General features: G+C 39.4%; 1 protein-coding gene across 4 annotated transcripts in view; it reads right to left on the bottom strand.

Moving 5' to 3' along the window:
* CDK14 (cyclin dependent kinase 14) overlaps positions 1-26,739 on the bottom strand; it is a 353,941-nt gene that overhangs the window by 226,763 nt on the left and 100,439 nt on the right. For all 4 annotated transcript variants that reach the window (XM_069859622.1, XM_069859619.1, XM_069859621.1 and 1 more), the window contains one exon: positions 21,647-21,726. In XM_069859622.1, the coding sequence (XP_069715723.1) occupies positions 21,647-21,726 (80 nt within the window). The remainder of the gene's footprint in view (positions 1-21,646; positions 21,727-26,739) is intronic.

Raw genomic sequence — 26,739 nt, 5'->3', positions numbered from 1 at the left:
AGGTGGAAAAACACAGTAAGTGGAAAGCAAGAGTGTGTAGACAAGACAGAAAAGGGACAGGATGCAGAGCATGGGGTGGGCAAGCACTCATGCTTAAGGGGAAGTAGACAAGTCTTACAGATCCTAGCACATATTCTCCACTAAGGCCCATATCAGAACCCAAGACTCCCAGAGATTGCCAACCCACTGCTTGCAGCAGTAATCAGTGAAAATGCCTGGCATTTTTCCTCATTCTGCTCCAATTTCAGTCTACAGACCTAAGCAACCTATGACAGCTACCAGCTAGCATTTCAGTACAAGCAGGACACATCCATATGAGAGCTTGTCAACATGATGCAACACTGGAGTGCAGATGCAACACTGGAAAATGCAATATGAATTTCCACTTGCTTTTTCAAACACTTAGAAAATTACATAAACAACAATGCAAATTAAAATAAAGAATGCTATGCCGAGTGCTCAAGGCAAAGACAGACTACAGTTATAGGGGCTTCTGTAACGCTAATGCAGCTTCTTCAAGATACACATTCCTGAAGTCACTACCATAAGACAAGCCAGGATATGATATTTCAGTGCACAGCTGCTTCATATCTACCTTGTATTTATCTCACACTTCTACAACCTGTTAAGTTCACCGCCTAACTTACCCTGCAGTGACCAACATGCATGTTTGTACCCATTAACTGTTCTCAGTTCTTTCATTTTTTCTTTTACAGATGGAAGAAGTGGTTGTTCAAATTTTATGTTCATATGGGCCCACGTATGAACTTGATCCAGCTTTATTGTCCAGCTTCAGTGGAAGGACCTCACCCATCCATAAGAGAAGCTGAAAAATCCATCAAGATCAAGTCAGAAGAAAATCAACCTAATCTTTACTCTTACCTCTACCACTGGTTGAGCATCACGTTAAGTCACTCAAGCAGCTATCATCACCATGTTCCTCATTTTCTGGACATTTCAAGTTCTGATCTTCATTCATACTTATCAGAACCAAAAAATATACACAATTATTACCGAACTCCACGCGACACTGCGCACTGATATAAGCCAAAGATATGCAAGTACTTTGAAAGTCACCTCAAAATCGTCACTTCAAAGGACTCTCAGCAAGTGGGGTGCTGAGAAGATGAACAAATATTTAAGTAGTCAGACTACAGTGACAAGTGTTCTAGAAAATCTCAAAACCATCTGTGTTTTAATAATACACAGAAGGCGCATATAGCTACAGCCACCCATCAAGAATACAGAATTAAATTAATTGTTCATCATCCAACACAGGCAAGAAACCACACAGCAGGAGCGAACATGGTGCTGTTGTGCAATTAAGGGATGAACAGAACAAGTACAGGAACCAAATTAAGTTTTCACAGGTAAACTTAGTTCTGTCTACTTCTGAATGATTGATCTTGCAACTGTAATAGATCCCCTGCTACAGATGGTACCCCTGCAATATTAGTATTACGCTGTCTAAACAAGGGACCAAATAACTGAGTACCAGTACTGACACTGCTGCCTTAAAGAAGTCAGGGTGAGATTTGTTAATCACTTTTCACAACACACCAATATGACAAGAAATCACTTAACTGAATGTACCCGCAATGAATAATTCTTCTTACACAGAAGACACAGAGGCATCTTAGGAAATAATTTAATTGCATCCATATGAAACCCACTTGCCTACCAGCATAGTTTAACCACTATTTACAAGTGAGAAATTCTACACAGAAGCTGTTTTTAAAAATTACTTTTGCTGTATTTCTCAGTGGGCCATTTCCTCCAGCAAAAAATGCTGCATGAAAAGCAGACAGACTTATCAGCATACACTTTAGGCGTCAGGAAAAAAAGGCTTGTAGCATATGTCTTGCTATTTTTCAAAGAGTGAGACAGGAGCCTTCAGAGGATCATGTCAATTTTCTTCTGGGTGGGTGAGGCTCAACATGCCTCTTCGCCCACAGCTGGAAAATAACACTGGAATGAACACTGCCTCTTGTGAAATGATTTAGAGGTTGGAATAGAAAGGTTTCAACAGAAAGCTAGCAAATGCTTGCTTTTACAAATATTATAGTAACAAAATCAATCACAGTGAAAATAAGGCATACTGTTCTGTAACTGGAAAGAGAATGATGTGGAGTGGGTATAGGAAAAGAATAAGGACTCCATAATGAAGTGAAAGAAATCCAGTCATAGCAATACTTTCACTAAGAAGAAACTTAAAACAAGGAACTACTAGACTTCCAAGCATAATTAGGATATGAATATATAGAACACTTAAAAAAAAACATTTTTAAGGACAGGAAATAACCTTAATTCTGGATAGATCTCTTTTGTGCCTATTATAAGATTTGTATTGAATATTTCTTTCCTATCCAAAAAGACACTAAGCATGCAAAATACAAAATGGAAAGAGTCCCACAAGTAAACTAATTTCCAACATGAAAACAGAAAGCAATAAAGGGATGAAGCAAGCTGCCAGACACTACCGCAGCAAAACCCAGTGATAATTCAAGTGAAGACTAAATTCTTTTCTGGACTAAATCAGGTGAAAGAGACTGTGTAAGAAACTGCAAGTGATAGTGTACCACCAACAGCAAAGCACAGTGTCAACACTGCTGGTCATCCACTTTGCAATCATATCATCTGAAAATGCAGCCTAAGCATTCTTTTCACATCTAAAGGCCCAAACAGGTCACAAGAAATAGATAGGCTGTCTTCCTCCTGCCTTTGCTTTGTGGTCTCTGGGTACTGTCTCAGTTCTCAACCTGTCATTTAACTACCAGTCACTACCAGCAACTCATCAATATTAATTGAATATCACGTACAAGAAATTGGGAGGAAACAGAAACCCATATAACTGTACTCACAGGATTTTTGCTTTATTGGGCCTTGAATACAACTGAATCTAAATCAGAATGACTGCAAACTCTACAAATTTACCTTTAAATGACAGTATTACCATGTCAGTGTCTAGAGCAATATGCGCTTATTTAAATCTCGTGTGCTTTGTTCAACTTTGAAATTTGCATTATAAAGGACAAAAATTTCCCTTACACTAAAAATGGTAAGCCCTGCACATTTCTTTAAAAAGCAGCTGGCTCTCAGATAAAGTAGGAGAGGTATTCCAGTAGAAAAGATAGGCTAAAGGAATGTCTCAACTTCACTGAGTTGACAGCCACAGCTGATAGTGACAGGGTGATGCAAAAGTTAAGTGCTAAATTAGTTTAAGTAAGCTAGTCATTTCTATGCTCCTACTTTTGCTCAAAACATCCCTGGAATTTTCAAGTACAGATTCACAATTACCTGTGTAGATGTATGACACCAACCAAACTATGGATCTAAATCCCCACTGGAAGGCATTCTGAGCCAAAACAGAACAGAAAACACACCCAACAAATATGAGAAAACATTTTAATGCCAGCACAACCCATTAACACCAGAGCTGGGTTTTTTTTAAAAGGCCAAATCAACAGCTAACAGCTTGTCTGTCTACTACATACAGATATAAAACATCATCCCTTAGCTCCCTTGAAAATATACGCAGTTCTTCCATTCTCTTGTAACATATATCAGTTATAATTACAGCAATTCACTGTTTGCTTTTCCAGATAAAATATTTTTATACAATCATAGTAATTAACAATAACAGTAGCAAAGTTGATATCACTGCCTCTTAAAGTACCAGCGCCTGTAAGATGACATTACTGCCTTGCCAAAATTTAAACAAATGTCCTCATCTTTTACAGTTTGTCTCTAACAGTATTTATTCCAGTCAAAACAGGTCAGCCTTTTCCATGAGAGGACTCGAGAACAAATATGCTCTTCAACGATGGTGACCTTTTCTTCAAACAGTTCTCAGATCTCATGCATTAAAAGGCAGTCTTCAAAAGTTACACTTCAGGTCAAGGACATGATTCTTCACATTTCTCTGAAAATTTGTCCAATTTGTCGAAGTTTACATCTAGTCAGTGGAAAATTGTGCTTTAGTAGCTAAAATTTCTCAGAGAATCCATGCTCCCTGAGCACACTTAAATATTCAGATATTCGGCAGAAGCAGAAGTCTGAGCTAAGAAGTCTGGAATCTGGCATCTGCAGGACAGTGTCAGCAGCAAAACACTTCTGACAGTTTCCCCAAAATCATAATCTCAAACCAGTTCATGGCCGAATGCATCTCCAAGTCCCTTGTGCCATTTCTGGACCCCTCTTTCTTAACCCTTTTCAATGACTAAAAGGTTGGGAAACACTAGCCTTCTTCAAGCAGACTCCTCCATCTCATCAGCTCCTAGCTGGGACCAGTCAAAGCCATCAACCCATGCCATCTTCCTGTTACTGCTTTCTACATCTTGTACTGCTTTGAATGGCCTCTGCAATTTACATTCTTCCAGACCCACTGCTGTAGAGGTGATCCTCACACCAACATCACCTCACTTAACCACCAGCTTTTGACATCACTTCTCTTCAAGATCTCCTCTCTACCGCCCCCCAGGCATGGATATTGCTAAATGTTTCAATGTGGCAGTTGTCTCCTTCCAGGCTGCCACAGTATAGTAGAAAGCAGGGAAAGGAGGCTAGAGGGAGGAAAAAGTGAACAAAATCACACGGATAACACACGCAGAGATTTTAGCTCTGTCAAGATCAGGAAAAAAAACCAAACCCACAACACAACTAAACACACGGGGTGGGCGGGTGGGCGGCGGGGGGGGGGGGGGGGGGTGCAGTTCAACACTTTTTAAATTAAATTTGCCATGTGAAAAGCCAGTTTCAAAATGGGACTTGAATGCCATTCACAAGATCAGAATGAGCCAACAAACGAAAACCCCAGAGCTTAGACCTATGCTCAACATCCCAGAGAACAGATGATCCCCAAAATAAAGACAATTCTTTATTTGGACTCTTTAAATATGTCTTGTGTATTATTATGGTTGAACACAAAAGTGACTAGCTAACCAAACACATGAGGCATGAAGGGTTTTGTCCCTAAGGAGAAATGGAACAGAAAACAAGTAGGGCACCTTAGTGAGCAGCAGGATCTAGGAGAACTACAATAATGCCTAGACCAGTGTATCTCTCTGTAACTTCCATTTTCAGTCAGAAAGACTAAAGCAAATAGAATACTAATAGATTATGTGGCTGAATCAATAAGCGTAGCAGTAACTAACTAACGAGCTCCTTTGTATTTACAAAAATCAAATTTAGAGGAAATAAAACTTTAACCATTAATTTGATCTGACCTAGTACAGACTGGAGTAGACCACTCAGCATATAAGTATACTGCCCATATGGGACCTGAACATGACAGAGCAACTGATACAATCTCTTTATAAATGTACTGGTATTGCATGGTCAAAGACAAGACTCTAACAATCTCATCAACCGAATAAAAAAAAATCTGCCCAATACAGTCACAAGCAAGTGCACAGAAATGAAGCTGCCCACAAGACCAAGATGTGGGAACATAATAAAACCATTGCTGCTTTGAAGCAGTTTCTGAATCCTCTCAAAGTCTTCAGAATGTGCTACTCTACATAAGCTTTTTTCCAAGCAACTGTTGAAGCAAAGTTCATCCACAATTATTTTGAGATACTGCTAAAGGTCTCTGTAGCTAAAAGGAGAATATCTTAATATGCAGGAAAACACAGCTCAACCACTATGAAGTCCTTGGAACTGTTTACTAATGATTTGCTGCTCATCATCATCTCATAGGATAACTTCAAGAAAGCCACTAAATTTTGTGGGCTGGGTTTACCTGCCAAGGAAACACAGTCTGACCTGAAAAAGGTCACAGGAATTAGGACAGAAACAAGTACCTGTAGAAGTTAATGAATTTCTTTCCTCCATCAGCATGTTTAGTTAGCATGTATTCTACATCAGACACTTTTCAAGAGTAAACTGCACCTCTGAAGGAACTTATTAAATGAGAAATACTAAATCCCTGCCCCAATACATGGCAGAAAGCTTTGGCTAAAAACCAAGAACTGATTACCTCCAAAAGTCTAAGAGCACATTCCAGTTGAGATATATGTGTTGAAACAATGGTAGCCAAAGTGCTAATGTTCACAAGGCTAAACATCCTCCCTGAATTGCCATCACAGTCTAATATTTCAAATGGTACCAGCGCTATGGAAGTAGAACAGAAATGTTCCCAAAGACAAAAAGGAAAGATCAGTCCATGAAACTGAGAGAAGAGCTACTATTTTATTTCTAATCCCGGCTCAGCATCCCAGTGATTGCAGATCACAAACTTCAACAGGCCCATCAAAACCCCTCTCCCCGAGCTGGTTAGGATGCTTGCATATGACACCTTGATAACACTTCATAGAATCATAGAATCACCAGGTTGGAAGAGACCCACCAGATCATCGAGTCTAACCATTCCTATCAAACGCTAAACCATGCCCCTCAGCACCTCGTCCACCCATCCCTTAAACACCTCCAGGAAAGGTGAATCAACCACCTCCCTGGGCAGCCTGTTCCAGTGACCAATGACACTTTCGGTGAAAATTTTTTTCCTAATGTCCAGCCTAAATCTCCCCTGGCGGAGCTTGAGGCCATTCCCTCTTGTCCTGTCCCCTGTCACTTGGGAGAAGAGGCCAGCACCCTCCTCTCCATAACCTCCTTTCAGGTAGCTGTAGACAGCAATGAGGTCTCCCCTCAGCCTCCTCTTCTCCAGGCTAAACAACCCCAGCTCTCTTAGCTGTTCCTCATAAGGCCTGTTCTCCAGCCCCTTCACCAGCTTTGTTGCTCTTCTCTGGACTCGCTCCAGAGCCTCAACATCCTTCTTGTGGTGAGGGGCCCAGAACTGAACACAGGATTCAAGGAGCGGTCTCACCAGTGCCGAGTAGAGGGAGAATAACCTCCCTGGACCTGCTGGTCATGCCGTTTCTGATACAAGCCAAGATGCCATTGGCCTTCTTGGCCACCTGGGCACACTGCTGGCTCATGTTCAGTCGGCTGTCAACCAACACCCCCAGGTCCCTCTCCTCCAGGACGCTTTCTAGACAGACTTCTCCTAGTCCTCCGCAATAGAAGGAGCAATTTTCAAGCTCATAAATTTTTACTGAGCATATATTTAGAAAGACATCCATCCTATTGCAACAACCCAGCTATAAAAGTGCCCCCAACTCTCATCCACATTTGGCAGACGGGAAGTCCATCTAATCCTTACACTGATAACTTAAGCAAAGCCTCTTTAATCAGGATTTGGATGGAGACTATACATTGCTCCAAAATCTTTTCTTTTATAAAGATTTGTGCTTATTTGTGCAAGCAAGGCTGAGAAACAGCACCATACAGACATACATCAATACCTATTACTTGAATTTTGTGTGTGAGCCATGGCTACAATCCTTAGCTTCTCCACTGGCATGCAAAATAAAGCATTTTTACTTCCCTGCTTTGTGAATAGGGCCTCAAGTGATTCAAATGTTAATTCTGTTAGAAACCTTGATGCAAAGCCAGTACTTTAACCATGTCAGCATTATAACCAAGACCTTCTGACACATAATTGCAAATTGAAAAGAATCTTTTAGGACCACAGATACACTGAGATATAGTAACCTGGAAAAGCATGAAAGCTTTTTCTAGCTTTCTGTCAACGGACCTATGACCTTCTGGACTCTGAGTTAGGTGTCCCTTCAAGAACAGGCAGTTTTCTATCAGAGGCAATGCAGGCTCTGCTACACTGAGAAAATCAGAAATGAAACAACAAAAGCAAAACTTGATCTTGTCCAGAGTTTAATGTGTGAAATTTTAAGGGTTTGTGTCTTCATGTTTTCTTAATAAAACCCTCACGTTATCCAGTGAATATTTGTATGAAAGTCTTCTCACCAATACAAAACCCATTTTTCAAGCCCCCACAGCACACAACAGAGGAACTGTGCGTCCTGGATGTGTATGAAATAGGGGGAAAGGAAGCAAGCACACATGCACACACACGCATGCATGTGCGTGTTACCCTACCATTACAGGGTGAATAGTGTAAGAGAGTAGATTAATTTCTTTTCCATTTAAAAGATTTTGGAAATGCTTGAACCACATAAAAGTAGGTCAATTTTGACTGCTTCCAAATAGAACTTAAAAATATATTGACTTAACAGCTTTGCAAATACAGTTTTGGTTTTTTTCCCAGTTGTTTGTACTTAACCTATCACAGTAATTTGAGTTACTTTGTCCTTTTGATTTTCAAGAGTCATGAAGGAAAGGAAGAAGTGCCACACTTGGCACTCTTATCACCCTGTCTTTGAAGCTAGCATGGTGGTACACCAGCATTCCTATCAACTTCTTGACTTTGTTGATTGCTTCTGCTCAGGGAAAATCAGGTGATAATTAAGACTAAATAAAACCTGAAGATATTTATTAATTACCTGAGCTGTACAATTGACATGGGCTTCACGCAGCTAACACTTAGCTTTCATTATCTGCAGACATAAAAAATGGCGTTAAGAATCTTCCAGAGGAGATCCACAGCAATACATTAAACGCTGAAAATTAGATCTCACTGATAGTGCAAGCTTGGAGCAGCACTGTCCACAGCATCCTTACTCACATTAACCCCTTCCTAACATCTCAAAGCAATAGTCAAAGACAAGTGATCTGTACCACTTCAGCACTGATTAAGAGAATCTGAGTCAAGCTTCATAAAACAAGGAGGACAAACAAGCTATGTCACATCGGAACAGACAGAAATAACCAAGATCTGCATGCCTAATTTATCCTTATTTACAAGGGTTCCTCCATTCATTTTATTCTTAGTCCACTTTTCACTTGGTTCCAGCTAAATCTGTTGCAGCTGAGAAGCTGTGTGACAAGTGGACCCGTACCTTAAAAATTCAGAAATACACGGTTTCATATTCTACAGCTGTATATTCCATAGCTATGACTTTTGGACTCCACTGTCATGGCTTGTACTTTAATAAATGGGTCAGAAGTGAAAGGTCATGATACCCTATTACCAGTCTCTGAACCATCCAGTTCCCTTTCATCTCAGCAGAAAAACGCAATACATTATCAGCTTCATTTTTTATATTGCTTACTCAGGAGGAACATTCTGAAGTAAAATAATGTGGATATTCATTTCATAGCTTTGAAGAAGACAGTAAAGGTCAATTTCTAATTTTGAAATGCTATTCTCTTCATATTGATTATAAAGCCTGAAAGCAGTAACTCCAGCCATTGCTGTAAGAAGAGATTCCCTTACGAAGCATGTATTTCAGCTCCATATCATTTCTGAATGCTAAATCTCCTACCTCTCTCAGCAAAAACTGAAAAAAATTAACTAAGATGCCTGCAACACAATCTTCAGCCTATGGAAAAATACAAGAAAGGAAAGGGAGCAGTGCTGTCTCCCGAAGGAACGGCCTGACGCAGACAACCGTGCCTACAGCATCCAGCAGCAGCTAAACCAAAGAAATAAACAGCCTCTGAAGAAAAGGAAAATACAAACATGAAAGAAAAAGAATGTCATTTTTTTCTTACATATATAATTTCAATATAAGATGTATTTGTGAACACTCTTTCCACTACTCTGATTATAATGGATTTTTTTTTCCTGCAAGGAAGGTATTAATGCATGCTTCTTACTGACTACAGTCGCTGCTGTCATATTTCGCACAAGTACATAGACATAGGCTACTGAAAGTATTTCCCAAGTATTTTGAAGATTAGAAACAATTCACAAGCAAAGTAAGTGACCTAAACATTGCATTTGACTGTACTGGGATTTTTTACTTCCCTGAATAGACAACATGTTTAAGGAAGAATGGAATCATTCCCAAAACAGATGGGAATAAAAGGCAGCAAAGCAAAACATTGCAGTGGCCTCATCCTCTTTCAGGCCACTTGCCTTCTCAACTAGTAAGCCTCTTGCGAAGGTATGGCCCCATCAGTTGAAAAAAACAATCTTTCTCCTTTTCATGTAGCAGCGAACAGAAAGGAGATAAACGGTGCTTAATTTTGGGACCTGTTTGTAAAGAAGTTATGAATTTGCAATAAACTAGTTCTTTATTTCTTTGGTTTTTTTCCAAAGGAAGAAAAAAGTACTTATTGTGGTGTGGATGGAGATAAAGGAATTGAAAACAATGGCACCACTGTGGATCCACCAGTAGCAGTGCACATCTTCATTGTTACACTCATGCTTGAAGAACCAGGCATGTTGCATACCATATTTCTAAATAATTTACATACATCGGGAGAATTCAGATAAATTAGTTCACAGACTTTCTGTGTTAAAAATATACAAAACTGTTCTGATCATGTGTTTATGAATGATACGAATTTAGTCAGTAGCAAGAAGATTGTCACATATCTAAGACAACTTCTGATGAAAATTGACATCTTTCATGGGAAGCATTTTACCTTTATCTAGATGCAGATACACATCCAAATCAGATCAGACATTCTCTGGGTTGACCAAAGTCAGTATGTAGCTCTTCAGAAAGGATTTGGTTGTTTGGGGACGGGGTTAATCAGTTTTCTATGTCAGGTCTTCAGGACATACAAGAAACACATGCATACACAACATACATATGTACCCACACACTCCTTTCCATACATACAGTGATGTATTTCCTTCAACGGGGAAAATTTAACACCAGGAAACTAGACAGCTTTCTTATATCCTTATTTTGCATTTACCCAAAGTAGAACCCAGTTCTGCTGAGATACAGCAGTCACCTACTACTTTTAAACGCACTGAAGAGAAAACTCAAGCTAACTGAACCAGTCCAAACACTGAATTACCACCTTGCTCTGGTAATTTCAAAATCTAGGACAAAGCAGTGGAAAAACACACACAAAGCACTCAGAAGTCTTGACAAAGACAAATGTCTTTGTGCAGATATAAGGTCCGCACTTTAATTGCAAGGCTAAATGGTACTTTCGCTAAGATTATTACTTTCTCAAAAGGGAGATATAACAAAGAAAAAACAATTTGAAGAATTGGCTGGGTTCAGGAGACATCTTTTTGCCACAACATTAGATGATATCGAAGTTTTATATCACTAGGTACCCATGGAAGGTATTGATATTTGGAAGGGTGTCCTAGCGTCTCGAAGTAATTCTAGCTGCGATGCCATCATTTGCTAGCATCTACATTCATACTAACAACTAATTCAATCCACTCCAATCAGGATATGGTCACAAGGTAAAAAAAGCATGCTGCTTGGGGCAGGATTAACTTAGCTCCACATTTTATGGTGGCAGTATGTACTAGAAAAGGAGATTAAATTTGCATACTGCCTAAAAAGACTGATCCTCATCAACTTCCACTCAAACAAGAAAGCCATAAGGGCTGCATAAGGGTTCTGTGTCACCTATAGTTACATATTATAGCTATATATGATGAAAGGATTGCCACCCTCTTTTTATCCTCTATATTCTGTAACTGTCATCTTCTTTTTCTACTCTTCTCATCATACTATGAGGGACATCGAGAGCAGCAGACCAGTCAAATCTGCAAGGCAACAGTTCTGACTCCTGCAATAAACAGGGAAGTGAAGAAATGTTTTTTGAGCAGAAGAAAACTGCAGAGAGCAGCAGACCTCAGCACGGTGAAAAGCCAAGGAAAAAAGCCCCGAAAATCAGAAGAAACTGTAGGCAAATGCCTTACTGAGAAGCGTTCAATGGCACCCCTGAACTAATGGATTTCTAACCTTCTAACACCAGAACTAGCACAAGAGCCCTTACACCGCACCTTCCACATGAGTACTGAAGATGCACAGACTACTGCTTCAGTGGAAGTGGGGCAGAGTCTGAAAGGTCTGTTATTAAGCCAATTGATAACAAGGATAAGGAAAAAAATATTGACGGTGAAATGGAGATTGAAAAAAATAAATTTTTTTAAAAAATCAAAGAAATCCAGAAAGTGTCTCCTCATTCTTTTCTTGCTTGAATTGTGCCCAAGAACAAAAGCCAGAAGGAGGTCATAGCTTGCACATCAGAAGTACTGAATGAAGATTGAATTGATACAGCCGTGTTCCATCTCAGCAGGCTACAGAAAGAATATTGGAGGGGGAATGAGAGGAGGACAAAGGGGACAGAATATTCTGATGAACAGATTCAGTTCTATGTAGCTGTATAATTTGAAATTTTCATTTGTAGTTTTCAGAAAAGCATGACACTTTTCCCACATGAGGAGAGTTCATTATAGAGTCCAAAATTTATATCACAATTCTCAAAGGGAAACACTATCATTTATGTTACGTTTATGTGATCCTAGATCTCCTGAAGGTTTTATAAGTGAGAACCACTAATTTGTTAACGTGCAAAAAGACAAAGAAAGATGGGGAAGTGTGGGGGATGGGGAAGGAAAGGCTATGCTCAGCCTATGAATAGCAAAGAACAAAGAAAGAAGCAGGACAGACTTTACCAATCTATACCATTTCTGAGCACCCTACATGAATAAAAGCCTTCATTTGGCCCATCAAAAAGGAGAAAAAATTGAGCACAGTGCAACTTGGACACACTGAAAATCAAGATAACAGCATCGCAGTAACCACTCATACTGTATCTCACAATGGAAAACTATCTGCTCTCCCATGTTAATCTCAGATGACCAGAAATTCAATTCACCTGTTTCAGCCATTCAGTACAACCAGCTTCAGAGGAAAGTAAATGAATACTGTCAGGAAAAAAAAAATAGCAGCCAGCACGGGCTGGGGAGAACAGCATGAGGAAAAGTAGGATAAAGATGAAAGCACCTGCTGCTTCGCCAAGGATCTAACATGCTTCTCTCAGACATATGCAAATGCACACAAATGCACATGCAGGAGAAAGTACAAATAAAACACAGCTGAAAATCCAAGCTATAAAAAATGTTTAGGCATAAAAACTCCAGAAATTAAAGGTATTTTTTCTATTATTAATGTTCAGTATCACAGAATCATAGAATGGTTTGGGTTGAAAGGGACCTTAAAGACCATCTAGTTCCAACCCCCCTGCCACTGGTAGGGACATGTCCTGCTAGACCAGGCTGCCCAAGGCCCCATCCAACCTGTCCTTAAACACCACCAGGGATGGGGCAGCCACAACCTTCCTGGGCAACCTGTGCCAGTGCCTCACAACCCTCATAGTGAAGAATTTCTTCCTACCGTCTAATCTAAACCTTCCCCTCTCCAATTTATAGCCATTACCTTCATCCTATCACTACATGCCCTTGTAAAATGTCCCTTCCCAGCTTTCTTGTAGCCTCCTTCAGGTACTGGAAGGTCACTATTAGGTCTCCTAGGAGCCTTCTCTTCTCCAGGCTAAACAACCTCAACTCTCTCAGCCTGTCCACATAGTAGAGGTGCTCCAGCTCTCTGATCATGTAGCCCTCCTCTGGACCTGCTCCAACAGTTCCATATCCTTCTTATGTTGACGATTCTAGAGCTGGACACTATACTCCAGGTGGGGTCTCACAGGAGCAGAGTAGAGAAGGAGAATCACCTCCCTCTACCTGCTAGCCACACTCCTTTTGATGCAGCCCAGGATACAGTTACCCTTCTGGGCTGTGAGCACGCACTGCCAGCTCATGTCAAGCTTCGCACTAATCAGCACCCCCAAGTCCTTCTCTGCAGGGCAGCTCTCAATCATGTCGCCCCCAATCCTGTACTGAAACCGCAGATTGCCCCAAACCAGGTGTAGGACCTTGCACTCGGCCTTGTTGAACCTCCACTTCTCCAGGTCCCTCTGGATGGCATCCTGTCCTGATGTGACAACTTGTACCACTTCACTTGGTGTCATCTGCAAATTTGCTGAGGGTGCACTCAATCTTGCTGTCTATATCATTGATGAAGATATTAAACAGCACTGCTCCCTGTACTGATCCCTGAGGGACACCACTTGTCATGGATATCCATCTGGACACTGAGCCATTGATCACTACTCTCTGAGTACAACCATCCAACCAATTCTTCATCCACCGAACAGTCCACCCATCAAATCCATATCTCTCCAATTTAGAGAAAAGGATGTCGTTAGGGATCATGTCAAAAGCTTTACACAAGTCCAGATAGATTACATCCATTGGTTTTCCTGTGTCCACTGATGTGGTTACCCCATCACAGAAAGCCACTATGTTGGGCAGGGCTTGCCCTTGGTGAAGCCATGTTGGCTGCCTCTAACCACCTCCATGTGCTTTAGTATGGCTTCTAGGAGAATCTGTTCCACGATCTTCCCTGGCACAGTAGTGAGGCTGACAGGTTGGTAGTTCCCAGGTTCATCTTTTCTACCGTTTTTAAAAATGGGCACAATGTTACCCTTCTTCCAGACTTCTCCTGACTGCCATGACTTTTCAAGTATCATGAAGAGTGGCTTGGCAACCACATCAGCCAATTCCCTCAGGAATCTGGGATACATCTCATCAGGTCCCATAGTCTTACATATGTTCAGGTTTCTCAGGTAGTCAGTAAGAATGAATAAAAACTTCTCTACGACTCAACAGCATATTTAATAAGTAACATCCAAAAGTCTTGGAAAGTTTTAAAGCTGACTTTACTTCCAGTTCCAGGAAGAACATCATTCTCCAGATGTGTTGTGGTTTTTGAATCCCAACTCACCTTAATCTGAAAATCTTGTAATCTTCTTTTATCTTAAGGAAGCACACAGTTTGGGTAAGGCTGCTGGATGCTCATAATGGAAACAGCCCAGACAGAGAAATTAAAATTTCTGGAGTTTCTTTACTTTTGAATACTTCTTGACCTTAAATATCCAGTGACAAAGTGTCACAGAGGTTCTTGGCTTGTGTGTTTTATTTTTAACAACACTGAAAAACAAAGCTGTTATGACTACAAGCTGCACTGGCTTTGGAAGGACTTCACAGTTAATTGAGCTGTAACTATTTAGCCTGCAGTAGGCATCAGCTTTGCCAGCTCTGTAGGCAGCAAAAAGAGTTCCCCAAGCTACAGCCAAGCTACTGTCCTTTTTTTACTTAAATGTTCCAAAGCAATGTGGCTTTTGAGGACAGTGAACGTAGTCCTTAGATTCTAAAATCATAAAGACACAAAACCCCTATAGTAACTCATGTAACATGCATGCTCAGAATAGCTACATCTCCATAATCTTCAATGTAATCTCTTGAATTCAGTTCCCTGAGGCTTGTTGAGCCAGACACGTGTAAAGTTTTTATGCATTTCAGTTACGGAAATTTATACTTCTTGACTGGACTTTGTGAAGGAAACGTGAAAGTCCTCCGAAGTCCTATCACTGAAAAAAAAGCAGTTGTCAAGCTTGGTTAATTAAAAAAAATAATAATCTTTTTTAAGCCTGCATAAAAAGAAGACATTTTTCTAAGAGGATGATTTTACTTTAAAAAGAAACAGATTAATAGTTTAACTCTTCATTGGCAGTTGAAGACAAGGTGCCCATTGCAATATCCATGTTTACCTTCTACCAGCAGATTACTGATCACCCAATGACTCTTAAAAAAATGCATATTTTTACTGCATTTTTATCTGCACAGATATTGTTTCAGTGTGCCCTTGACCTACAACACACAGCTTTCCAGACCTACTCTAATACAGCGAATAGGAGGCTTATCCCTATGAGTCATCTAACTAGTGCCGTGAGGTCATTTGTTGCTTTAAACTTGTAAAGATCATTATGCTATGTATCAGTCAAAAATCACTAAGCTGGAAAGTGCATGCAATAACACAGGGAACAACTCAATATGAGGTCACAAGAATTATTTCGACTAAGTAAGAATATAATTTTTCTGTAGCTCTTCCTTAGATGACACAGGTACAGACTGTGCTATTTCTCTTGGATCACACAGAAGCCCAGCTACTTTACGTCACTTGCAGTGCTGTTACTACAAAGCAGTATTTTCCATTATGCACCCATTAGGAAGACCATGCAATAAATGACACATTCACATAGGTAAGAGCTCTCTCTTGGCAAACTGCTGCTCTTCCCTGTACTTTTTTCTTAGCAGTTACTCCACTTCAGTTTCATGCAGATAGAAGTTTTATGAAGATTTATCACCTCCAGCCCAACAACTTCAGAAGAGGAGGCCTCAGAAAACCTCCCAACCCTGGAAAGTGTGTTCAGTCTGGGGCACAAAGGCAGACTCACATTTCTTTCTTAAAGACCCTTCAAGTACATTTTTGTTTTTCTTCTTTCCTTCTATCACGCAGTGAGATACACATGGAAGAGGTCTGAAACTCTGAAGATTTTAGATGGTTTTGTGGCCAAAAATTAAGCATCTCTCCTCCCACCCTATACTGCCACTCAAACACATTGTTTCCTCCCACAAGTGACAAAACAAACTGACTCAGTACACATGCCAAACTGCTCATTAAAAATCTAAGTTAAAGAAATTCATTAAGCAAATCTTGGGTTTTTCCTAATTTTATAATGTTGCCTGTTTCCAAATGTACTATTTCTCTCCACTGCTACCCGTACGAAGCGTTAAGGTAATAGCCTTTGACACTGGAGTAGATGAAAATTATTATCTGGGCAACTGGTCAAACTGAAGATGTAAAGACAGTCTCGACCTCTCAACACTTTTAAATGTGAAACATAAACAGGTACAAATACATATTAATTACAAGATGTAAATACAAAAATTAATAAAAATAAATAAAAACTACAAGTTGCCTAATCATGACATTTAAATTGCAAAGTACGAAAATACTATAAAACACACCTGACTTGGCTTGTGTTCTGAAACATCATCTAGACCTCTGGGAAATGAAACAGCACCATATACCAAAACACTAGAATAGAGTCTTATTACTAATAATAAATCAAATTAAGCAGAGCAAAGGAGCAGTGATATTTCCAAGGGTGGAAAATGAAAACCAAATACAAACCCATCTCCATTAATAGGATGGGGAAGAAATCATTTTACCACCCAATAACAGAACACGGTAAGCAAGTTAACCTAACAAGCCAGGCAGGAATAAAACCAAGATATGTTTCCCTACATGCATATCTCAAAAGCAAAATCTTTGTCATGCTGCATATAAGGAATATTATTACTCAAAATCAAACCAGATAACTGCAGGACTGTAAATCAAGCTGTTTCCAGAATTAGAATCTACTGCACAGTTCAGTATTAGCCTAGATGAACATATGATATTACAGGAAGTTAGGAGAATGAAATATCTGAGATAAAAGTTAAGGTCAGTGAACTTCTCTGCTGGCTGCAGTGGATTTAATAACACTTCAAGTCTGATGACGAAACATTACTGAACAGCTGATAGTGACAGTTCTGTACAAGAATAAACCACAATTACACTAACACAGAAAACAAATCATTTGATAACCTGTATGCTACTAAATTTAGTTTAGAGGAGAAAATAGTGTGTGACTGAATTCAGACTCCATACTGTCTCAGAATTACACCTGCAGGTACATTTATAATGCAACAATAATATGGTGGCCTGCATCACTCACATGTAAGTGATTAGAAAAATCACATAGGTTTAACCCACTTGGTTTTATGCATTCAGTCAACCAGTTGCACTATTTTCTCTTTTTTGCTCTTTTTTCTCCTTTTTCTCACACACTTCAAGGTAAATTAGATTATCCCAAACTAAGCGAGTTAAATGTAGCAACACTCTTGTCTCTAAAATGGAGAGACACGTATTTAGCAGATGGACCACACTCTGGGTAAGGAACTGCCTGGATGGTCACACAAAGAGTTGTGGTCAATGGCTCAAAGTCCAAGTGGATGCTGGTGACGAGTGGCGTTCCACAGGGGTTGGTATTGGGACTGGTGTTATCTATCTTTGACAGCAACATGGACAGTGGGATCAAGGGCAACCTCAGCAGGTTTGCAAATGACACCAAACTGTCTGGTGCAGTCAACACACTGTAGGGAAGGGATGCTATCTGGAGAGACCTGGACAGACTGGAAAGGATAGGCCTGTGAGAACCTCATGAGGTTCAACAAGGCCAAGTGCAAGCTCCTGCACCTGGGTCAAGGCAATCTCAAGCACAAACACAGGCTGGGCAGAGAATGGATTGAGAGTAACCCTGAAGAGGAGGACTTGGAGGTGTCGGTGGATGAGAAGCTCAACACGACCTAGCAATGTGTACTCGCAGCCCAGAAAGCCAACTGTATCCTGGGCTGCATCAAAAGAATCTATGACCAGCAGGTCAAGGGAAGTGATTCTACCTCTACTCTGCTCTCATGAGAACTCACCTGGAGTACTGCATTCAGTTCAGGGGTCCTCAGCATAGGAAGGACACAGTTCTGTTAGAACAAGTCCAGAGGAGGGCCACAAAGATGATCAGAGGGCTGGAGCACCTTCCATAGAAGGACAGGCTGACAGAGTTGGGCTTGTTGGAGAAGACAAGCCTCTGGGGAGATCTTATAGCAGCCTTCCAGTACTTAAAGGGAGCCTACAGGAAAGTTGAGGGGGGTGCTTCTTATCAGGGAATACAGAGGTAGGATGAGGGGTAATGGATTTAAGATGCGCGTGAATTTAGATTAGATATCACAAAGAAATTTTATACTGTGAAGGTCATGAAGCACAAGAATAGTTTGCCCAGGGAAGCTGTGGCTGTCCCATCCCTGGAGGTGTTCAAGGCCAGGTTGGATGAAACTTTGAGCAATCTGATCTAGTGGGAGGTGTCCCTGCCCATGGCAGGGAGGGTGGAATTGGATGATCTTTAAGGTCCATTCCAAACCAAACCATCCTATGATTTTGTGATTCTACGAAATTCAGAGTGACATATCCTGTAAACTGCATGCCACTAAATGGAAGCATCAAGAAGCTGGTGCGACTGACTTAGACCAAGCTGAATGAATATTTAGTACAGGCTACTGTTAAATTTTGCTCCAGAAATTCAATAGAGAGCTGAGCAATACTAATAAATAAGCCGCATTTACCTACTTCCTTTCAAACATACGTAACTTTGATAAATGGCAGAAGACACAACCCCATAGCTGCTGTAAAAGCAAAATTATAAGTTTCAACTGAATTTTCAGTGAAACCTCCCCAGTCATTAACTATGGTTTTTCTTATGCATCTGCTTTTTTTTCTACTTTTTCTCTTTTTTTTTGTTTCAACCAAGTTAGTGGGTTTTTTCTGCAGTCACATATTCCATATTTATATCCTGCATTTCCCTACATCTCTTAAGTCTTTTTATTTTGCAGCTTTGTTTGTCTTTCAGATTCATTCTGCTGCTGTCACAACAGTAAAAATACACCTCCCTGTACACAGACAGCTACAAAATTCCCTCAGCATGACCACTGCTTAAGATTTCAGCCTGTAACTTCCCCCTAATTAACATCACACAGCATCCCCATTAGGAGCAACATGAAGGAATACCATTTTCTCTCAGTGCTTTACCCAAGGAGCCCTAAGAAATGTTTAACAATTTACGTAGTTCTTTTCATTTACAAATAACTAGATTTCTGCCTGAATTTGCCCTGCACTATTGGAAAATTAGAAAATTAGGAATAAGTCAGGGTCAAAACTTGCCTGATTTCTCTATTATGAAAGCCTTTGGAAAGAAACGCCCTCCAAAAGACCTCTGGCTCATGATACCATACATGCACGTGCTTTTCGATTAGGGCAGCACTGCTAGTCGGTTACTAGAAATTAGAAGCTGATCTCATCTTCAGTGGTATTTGTCCTTGTTCTAATTCTTCCAGTCTAAACTATAGGGCTGGAGCCCCCAGTCAGCCAACAGAGATCAAGAAAAATCTGCTTAACACAGTGTTCCATTCTTACTGTTTTTTCATCTCAGACTTACCTGATAACTTCAAGGGCTCATACAAGCATTTCTTTTTTTAATTTATTTTTATTTTCTTCCAACCAGCATGCCCAGGACAGATGAGATGCTGCTAAGAGTACAGCAACAGCTTACTTGAGCCCTGCTGGTGAAGCTGCAGTGTAACTGACAAATAATAGGGGTGTGGCACAACACCACTGAGATTACCTTCTAAAAGTTATATTTGTAATACAGCCCTTCTTACTTTTTTGGCCCCAATATTTGATTCTGACAAAATCAAGACAAACAGCAGAAAAGCCAAAGCTGAACTAGATAGAGCTTTTCCCCTTCCCATCTGATACATCATGTAAACTTCTACATGATGTAAAGCACACAGGACTGTATTTCTACTGATAGCTCCCACGGTTCTGCTACCCATGGGACAGGATTACATTTACCAAAAAACTAACAACCAGTCAACCTCTAACCTGAATCTGATCCAACCTAACCAAGAGTCTACAGAACTAGAGGAAAAACCTCTATGATTAGCCTAATACTCTTTGGATCTAGTCCCAGCCTAGATGGGTACTTAGAAATACAATGGATGCATACAGTCCCATCAAAATCAGTAAGGCACTGCATCCTTAAGAAAATATATATTATTTAATAACTTTAAGAGCTTTTCTAGAAAAGAGCTTTCTTCTACTAATCTTAAAATACCAAAATTCTAACTGGCTTCAATCAAAGTGCTGTAGAGGTGGTGGCTAAAAGGGAAACTTCTCCAATGACAGTGTGAAAAGTACTTTCACGCAAGTGTGCATTCAATCAGAAATACTTATAACGAGCTCTCACAACAAGCTATTTATGAAGGAAAACACATTATATTCTATTTGACAGTTATAACACTCTAAACTTCTATCTAGTTCAAACTCATATTAAAAAAAACTTTTAAGTGTTACTAAAAAAGGCAAAACAAAGACATATCTACTCCTTTTCTTATTTCTATTAAGTCAGTACCATACCAACCAAAATCCTGGAGAACAATAAACATATTTGAAACACAGGCTGTTATGCCTTGAACTTGGCATGACAAATATTGAAAGCTGCGTTCGTACTCTCTGCACACCTCGTTATCGTGGCACAGCTGCAGAGACAGAGAGCTCCCAGATAAAAAATACATATCTTCATGAATAAATGTGTCAGATCATTCAATAATTATTACTCAAACAAAGCAATACAGAAGTAGTACTGAAATTCCTTCATAAATTGGCCACCCACGTTTTTTTCCCCTGCTTTGTGAAAGAGTTCCCTTTAAAAAGTATAACCTCAGGATGGAAAACCACAGTACTTTAAAGATTTCTAACTTCAGGGTGCCAATCACAAGTAACATGGATTTTTTTTTTTTACCCCCAAATGGGCGCATTTAACAGATAGACATACAGCATATAGACAGCTTCAGGAACACTGGCAGGAAGGAGGGACAAGGGAACTGCAACTGCTAGGACTGCTAGCTAGGAGTCATTCCCAAGCCATGGGGAAGGAAAACCAAACAAAAGCTCATCCCAGACTACACTTGTCTTCTAAGACGCCTGTATTTTTGCTCTCTGATCTTCTGATTGCCCTCATTAAGAAATGCTTTTCTTCATTTTATGCTGTGGGTATACGAAAAATTACATCTACCTTTATCTTAGGTGTGGCCTGCAGGCAAGAAGTGAGATTTACACAGTTCCCTCATCTTCCAGAGTGACTCCTCACACCCAACTTAAAACATGCTCTTAAGTTTTATGTATAGTAAATCTAACAGGAGCCAAAGCAGAAGCAGAACTGCATTCTTTAACAAGAACTCCCACACCAGAGGCAATGTTTTTGAAGCACCAAAGTTTCTTTCTACTGAGAACATAACTATATAATTTGAATACTCAAGCTATTCACTATAGCATGGCACAGAAATAAAAAGTACAATGTAATTACAAAAAACCCTCATGCATGATCAGTAAATCTGAGTGCATACCTTCCCTGATGGCAGTAAATGGGGTTCCTTCCTCTTCTTGTAATCTAATTACTTTCAATGCCACCAGCTTTCCATTTACTCTGAAAGGGAAAGAGGGGAGGGGAAGGAGAAATTAAAAAAACCCACAAAATCAAAGCAGAAACAGTATTTCTCATAATAGAACTTGTTTCCCATCATATACTTATTCAATTTCTTCCTGTCAATGCCAGTGATTCATTTATAGCACTGTAAGAAACACTTCATAGCTTTCATAATGTCAACTTCATATTTTCACACTCAAATGCAAACCAAGAAATGATCTCAGTTTTCTGTGAGTCAGTCTATTTCCTTTCTATCACATCACTAAACTGAAGCTTTGTTAAGAAGCATCACACTGTAAAATACAGTTTTAAAGTTTCTGTCCCTTAGTTGATCAAATTGTTCAAAGAAAAAGGCATGTAATTTTCATCAATCATCCCATCCATATTTCTATTGATTACCTCCTTCACTGCATCACGCCCATAATTATCACACCTGGAAAGCTATGGAAGTTTGAGATGGGAAACATTTCTTGGCTTAGTCTGACCATTTCTCATTAAGACAGGATTGCTACTAAGGTACATTCTTGACTACAAGGTGCACGCTAGTTTTAGATTATAATGACTCTCATTTATAAAGTGAAATATATTCTGTGCTCCAAGGGTCAAAACCTCCCAACAGGTCACCCTAGTTTCAAATCTATTCATAGTCTGAAACTGCAAAAGATTCCCCAGGTATGACAAGCAATGGTGAGGACAGATTACTGAAAAGGCTTAATACAGTGCCTCCCTTCCCACACCCCCCCGCCGCCTGATTATTGGAACATCCTTCTGGAAAAGCGAAAGTAGCCTTTGCAGTAAAAAAGTCCAAGGAAGCACTGAAGCATTCATACTCCTACAGACACAGAGGCAATTCCCTACCATACTGGGCCCCATAAAATGTATTCATTTTTCTAAGTAAGATAAGGACAACTACCATGTTCAAATTCAATTTCTCCCTCAGGCTTTTAATTTTTGCAGTTAAGATTACTTCAGTGACAGGATGACTATTCTCTTGTTTCTTCTGATTATTCCTCTTTCACAATTCTCAGAATCTCATTAGCCCTATACACAGTATTGTGTAATGATTCTGAGAAGCTTAAGAAATCCTGGTCAAGACTGACCACCTTCCAACTATTCCTAGTGCTTCAGACAGACACCAGTTCGACTCAGGCGACTAGTAACTAGTAAAGATAATTATCATCATAACCCTACTGGATTATCTGTATTTCTCCTTATAATTGGCTTACACATATTTTTGTTTAGAAATAAGCAGGACTTCTGGCATTAGAAAAAGATACGCTTTGCCCCGTGTAACTTCCTGCGTCATACAGAGACAGGAGAATAAGCCATACTAAAAGCAGAAGCAGAATAACTGATGACAGACACACAGTTCATATGCATGTGTAATTTTCAATTCCTCCATCAATACACAACCCTATCTACCACATACTTCTATAGAAAAAATTAAGATAACTGGATAACTTGATTATTTTATAATAGATGCAATAACTGTGCAGGAGGAAGTTAAATGTAAAAAGCAAGATCATTTTGCAGATCAAGAACAGGACAGATGCTGTGTTCAGAGAAGGCAATGAGATCAAGAAGATATCAAGGAAACAGGGATGTGGAGTCTCTTGCCAGAGAGACAGGCAAATAGCTCACAGCATTGTGTAATTATGTAATTTTAAATCCAAAGTTCTACATTCCATTGATTCATTAAGAATAATAAATAACAAACGGCAATAGTATGGAACTCATTTCAAAGAAATCACAATTAAACACAGGCTATGCTATTTAGTTATCACCGTCATTTTGTCATTGGTACCTGTCATCATCTTGGTAAACATCACGGCAACTCTTAATACTATGGAAATGATCAAACTGATCTGAAGCAGAGGTACTCTGGGATTTCATTTTCCCCTTTAGTATCACTTATCTCCAATAAATTAATCTACAGCTTTCAGAGTAAAACACCTTCCTTATTCTCATTTACTACGAAGTCATTAAAATCTTTTTTTTAACTCAGTTCTTTTTCTGTAAACAGGCATGTATAAATCTGGAGAGGCAGGAACTGATGAAGTATTGTCAACGAAAAAGGCAAATTCACATCCTTGAACTATTCTCCCACTGATGCAATCTCAGTATGCAGTTAGGTGATGCTGTGGAGATGAGTTAATGGCCACCTTGGGGTATAGCCTTGGTCCTGCAATCTCTGCCACACACCCCTGACACTGTCTTGTATTCCTGCTAGACCATACAGTGAGACTACTTGGGGAGCTTAAATAGGACAATACTGGCCCTTCCAAAAGAATTAATTCATATTTTAAAATACTATAAAGGCATTTTTCACATTTGAAAAGCAAAAAACACTAGAAACGATATGAGAAGAACTGGGACCACTTTTTGAGAGCAATGAGCCATGGTATCCAGCCAGCTATGTCATAAAATCAAGCCCTGAATGACGTACCAAACTAATGTGGCAATTTCCTCAGGAATAACATTGAAAACGAGAGACCTGGAGAAAATTACCTCTGCAACCTATTACAAATTGTCTTTGCAGTCTTCAGTAGCGATCTGACAAGGTTAGCAGAATTCCTCCAAGATATTGCCTCACATTTGTCTTCCACAACTTTCAAAACATGCTCAGTCTTTTCATTATTTTCAAATACAAGGAGAAAAACTGGCAGGTAGACAGCCTTTTAGACAGTGAAAAGGCAATACTGCTGCCCCTTTTGATATGTAGGATTCATTAAACCACCTCTCTTGCTTACCATCCAAAGTAAATAATTTCATGGCTTCTCAAAACAATACACTTAACTGGGTCAAGGATTTCACTTATGTCCATCCTGTCAAATGCCTCATTAGTTTCTATTAAGGCCAACACTAATTATAAAATTCCTATTTTTTCACAAGCCATCCTCCTTCCTAAACAAACTTGCTCTCTCTTTCTCTCTGTCATCCAAAAAATCTTCAGAGAAAGGGCACAAATTCTGAAGCCTCTCTAATTATCACACAAAACTACTTCACTCTAGGCAATTCACCAGCAGGCGATGGACAGTTTTCCAGTTTATGGAAATTCAGCATTTTATTGTAACATAATTTTACTAATAAATATCTGGGTTTATATGCAACGTAGGCAAAAGAAAAATTAGTCCAAATTGTTTTATATAGCATAGAGTAAAAGTATGTATATTATAAGAAATACAAACAAGCCAGATATTACAAAAAATGTGAATATAATGTGTCAGTCTGCTCTTTGTAAAAAACCACATATCAGCACAACTAAAATAAATACATTTATAAAAATGACAATTTATGAGAAAGTAGAGAAGATTAGAAATTATTTAATGCTTTAATGCATCATGAAGAACATACAATACTGATAAATGTAAGTAACTGATTATTTAATTGGCTTCAGTGGGAATACTGCTGACGATGCCACATGGAGAACAAGAGAGTACAATAACACTATTTGCACAAGTTCTTCAGTTATATTTAGGTGCAATAAATGTTCTAAATGTAATAGATTTAAAAGCGACAATTAACAGAAAATCTGCCACTCTGATTTCAATCTGTTTATTTAATACAGAGTTTTACCACTGGCTGGAGTTGAGGACGAGTTCGTAATTCAAGCAAGTGCTAAGCTTAGGAATATTTCTGCAAAGAAAAATCAGTACAAGGTATTGGGATGATGCTTTAATTTGTGATAAACATTTCAAGAAACTTATTTTTAGGAAAAAAAGTAACTCTCATTTGTTAAGTATTCATTTACATGAAATCTCAAAGTTTGATCATCAAACTCTGAGAACATCTAATTAGTTCTACTCAACAGTGATATTAACGTCACAAACAGACATCTAAAACTCCAAACAGACCATGGTGGCCTAATGAAAGCAGGCTCTGTCAGAATTTTCCTTTGAAGAAACCTGACAGAGGCAAATTCACAGTAGGCTTAGTCACCTCTGATTATTCTACCAACGAATAACAAATTCCAAGCTGAGGGAAACACTGCTTTTAATCATTACAAAATACAGTTCAGTCTAAATGTGGTCTACATTATATTTCTCTTACTGGAAGTCTCACACTTGTAGTTTACAGAAACCACTTACAGTACTGCTAAAGCTCTATGGCGCAAATACTCAAGAAACAGGGCCCCTTAATTTCTCTTTTTGACTCCCATCTTTTAACCTCCATTCTAAACAAAAGTTACCTTTTTAGAAGAAGGCACTGAATTAAAGATACTTCATGATGCTGACATTTATTAGGGCTGAAAACCAGAAGATCAAAGAGTTCTGACAGAGATAAAGGATTTAAATTATTAATTAGCATTGTCACTGGAATGCAGGGATCCTGTTCTTCACAGCACTCAAGGCAATCTCATACAATGTGGCAGCCCTCACTTGAACAGAAGCAGGTGAGCAGCACCAGAGCATTCATCTCCAGGTCCCTCGGACCTGCTTCCCAGCCTACATCATTCAGTTCTAACTAATCAGCTGCTCATCTAAGCACAGGGGTAGCACTTGACCCATGCTTGCTGGAAGTAAATCACCTGCAACTGGCAGCAAGGAGAGCGATGCACAGCACCTGTCCTCCTCCACATATCTTGCATCTCTTTGGGCCCCACTGGTTCATATAAAGAACTGGGTTTCATATAAAAATAATTCAAAGACAAACATAGTGGTGTTGCTTATAAGTAAAGTGGCCTCTTACCATTCTGCACACTGACAGTCACAAGGGATCTCTTGAGCGATGTTGTTCCATGGCTAACTGGAAAATACATCGGTGCATAATGGCACTTAGTTTGCAAATTACTTCAGTGTTTGCTCTGCCATTCTAATCACGCATGTAAGTGTCAGTGCCCATAAATTAATACCCAATAATTTCTAGCATTTGTATCTAATGTAAATATGTTCTATCCTAGTTTTCTGTGACATATTCCTGTGCAGTCCTAGGTAAGCTATATAACAGATTTTCTTTCCTCAGTTTTGTCCCCTGCCATGAGAGATACTGATGCTAAGTCACCTTTGTAAACTG

The sequence above is a fragment of the Phaenicophaeus curvirostris genome, chromosome 6, assembly GCF_032191515.1.
Source record: "Phaenicophaeus curvirostris isolate KB17595 chromosome 6, BPBGC_Pcur_1.0, whole genome shotgun sequence".
In the NCBI taxonomy this organism is placed as follows: Eukaryota; Metazoa; Chordata; class Aves; order Cuculiformes; family Cuculidae; genus Phaenicophaeus; species Phaenicophaeus curvirostris.
This window is presented reverse-complemented; position numbering and strand designations above follow the sequence as displayed.